At 26.0% G+C, this 1,630-nt stretch overlaps 1 protein-coding gene across 1 annotated transcript in view; it reads left to right on the plus strand.

Annotated features, from left to right (window-relative positions):
* The first annotated feature begins 387 nt into the window (after positions 1 to 387).
* Positions 388 to 1,630, plus strand: part of LOC105622790 — a 5,523-nt gene continuing 4,280 nt past the window's right edge. Inside the window, exon 1 of the mRNA XM_012204202.1 lies at positions 388 to 530. Coding sequence (XP_012059592.1) covers positions 388 to 530 — 143 coding nt within the window. The remainder of the gene's footprint in view (positions 531 to 1,630) is intronic.

Genomic DNA, 1,630 nt, shown 5'->3' on the forward strand with positions numbered 1-1,630 from the left:
GTTACATTTAAAATTAAATCGATTTATAACCTATGTTACATTATTATATAAAGTTTATTTTCTGTTTAATAAAATAGTTTTACTTATTTTAATTAGAGAATTATACATTTCAGAATTATATATAACATTTTTTTTTTTTTATTAGAAAAGCTTAAAAGTTCCAATTGAAAAGAACATACATTCATATTTCCAGAAATAGGCATTTAAATCAGTTTTAAATAATGAGGAATATTTATCATCAGGTATTGATCAAGCATAAACTTTACAATCACCAGTATTTCCAATGTAAGTATAGTATATTCATCTTATTTAATTTTTCTTCGACTAACGATACCAAAACAAAGAAAAGAGAATTGCTTACTGTTGTAGATACAAGAAATATACGTGATGCTGTTGCTTCTAAACTGCTTGCAGCTATACAACAAGCTGCAGTACGATGCTGAGAATTGTTCTGAATATACTGATGCCTATATAATGTTAGAAGAATTCTACATATTTGCCGCAGAACTGGCACATCTGTGCGAGCAAGGGTAATATAAAAAAACCTTTATATAATATATTGACAGGTCTGATTTGTTTAGGTAATTTTCAGTATTTTTGAATATGATCATAATTAAAATATTATTTTATATAATAACGGCTTCCATTTCTCTCACAAATTATTATTTATAGAATAAATAATTGTTTCCTATGTACATGCATATCTTTGTCCGATTATTAGATAAACGGAGAATTCTATGTTTCAGGCAAAGGTATTGACCATTTAATTATGATTATAGTGGGGATATTTAAAAGCAATGATGAAACGAAATGCAATGTCTGTCATTACAAAATTATTTATCTGGAAGTACGTTTAGTTACAAAACGATTAATTCATGCTATTATCTCGAATATCATATTACCACACTCTGATGAAATTTCGCTTACTGATATCATTGATGATGTTTCTTCTCTGCTATACAAACTGATGTAATTTCATGATCCGGTGTAATTGTCGTTTTTAGCATCCTGCATAAAAAATTGTCCAATATTTACTAGTTTTGAATAATGAATTTCATCAACGATATTTCTAATATATTTATCGAAACATTATAATAACCATTTATAGGATGTTTACTCAAATTGAGAAGAAAAATTTCTTTATTTTTCGTTCATGTTTACAGACAAAATTCAAACACGTCGATTACTTTTGGACTTGCAACACAAATTGAAATAATTTTCTCAAATTAAATTAGATTTTTATTGTCGATATTGTTATTAACATTTTAAAATCGACGATCTAATTTGGGAAGATTATTATTATTTTAGTTTAATTGTGTTGCAAGTTCGAAAGTAATTGGCGCGCATATATCAGTATATATCTGAGATAAATTTATTTTTAATATTATTCCAACATTTAATTTTGACCATAATTAGCTTACTAAAGACTCATAACGGCCAAAGCTGAAATAATTCGCTTAAATAATTCGATGTGAAATTTGTATATATAAAAATGTAGTTATTTAAAAACACAGCTAAACTATTGAAATAATATCACAATTAAATTTTGATGCCCATTGGCATCTATTAAAGAGATCTTAATATGCGAAATCTGTAAATAAATTTATTTTTGTGAAAAGTATTATCTACC

The sequence above is a fragment of the Atta cephalotes genome (genome assembly GCF_000143395.1).
Source record: "Atta cephalotes unplaced genomic scaffold scaffold00048, whole genome shotgun sequence".
Taxonomy (NCBI): domain Eukaryota; kingdom Metazoa; phylum Arthropoda; class Insecta; order Hymenoptera; family Formicidae; genus Atta; species Atta cephalotes.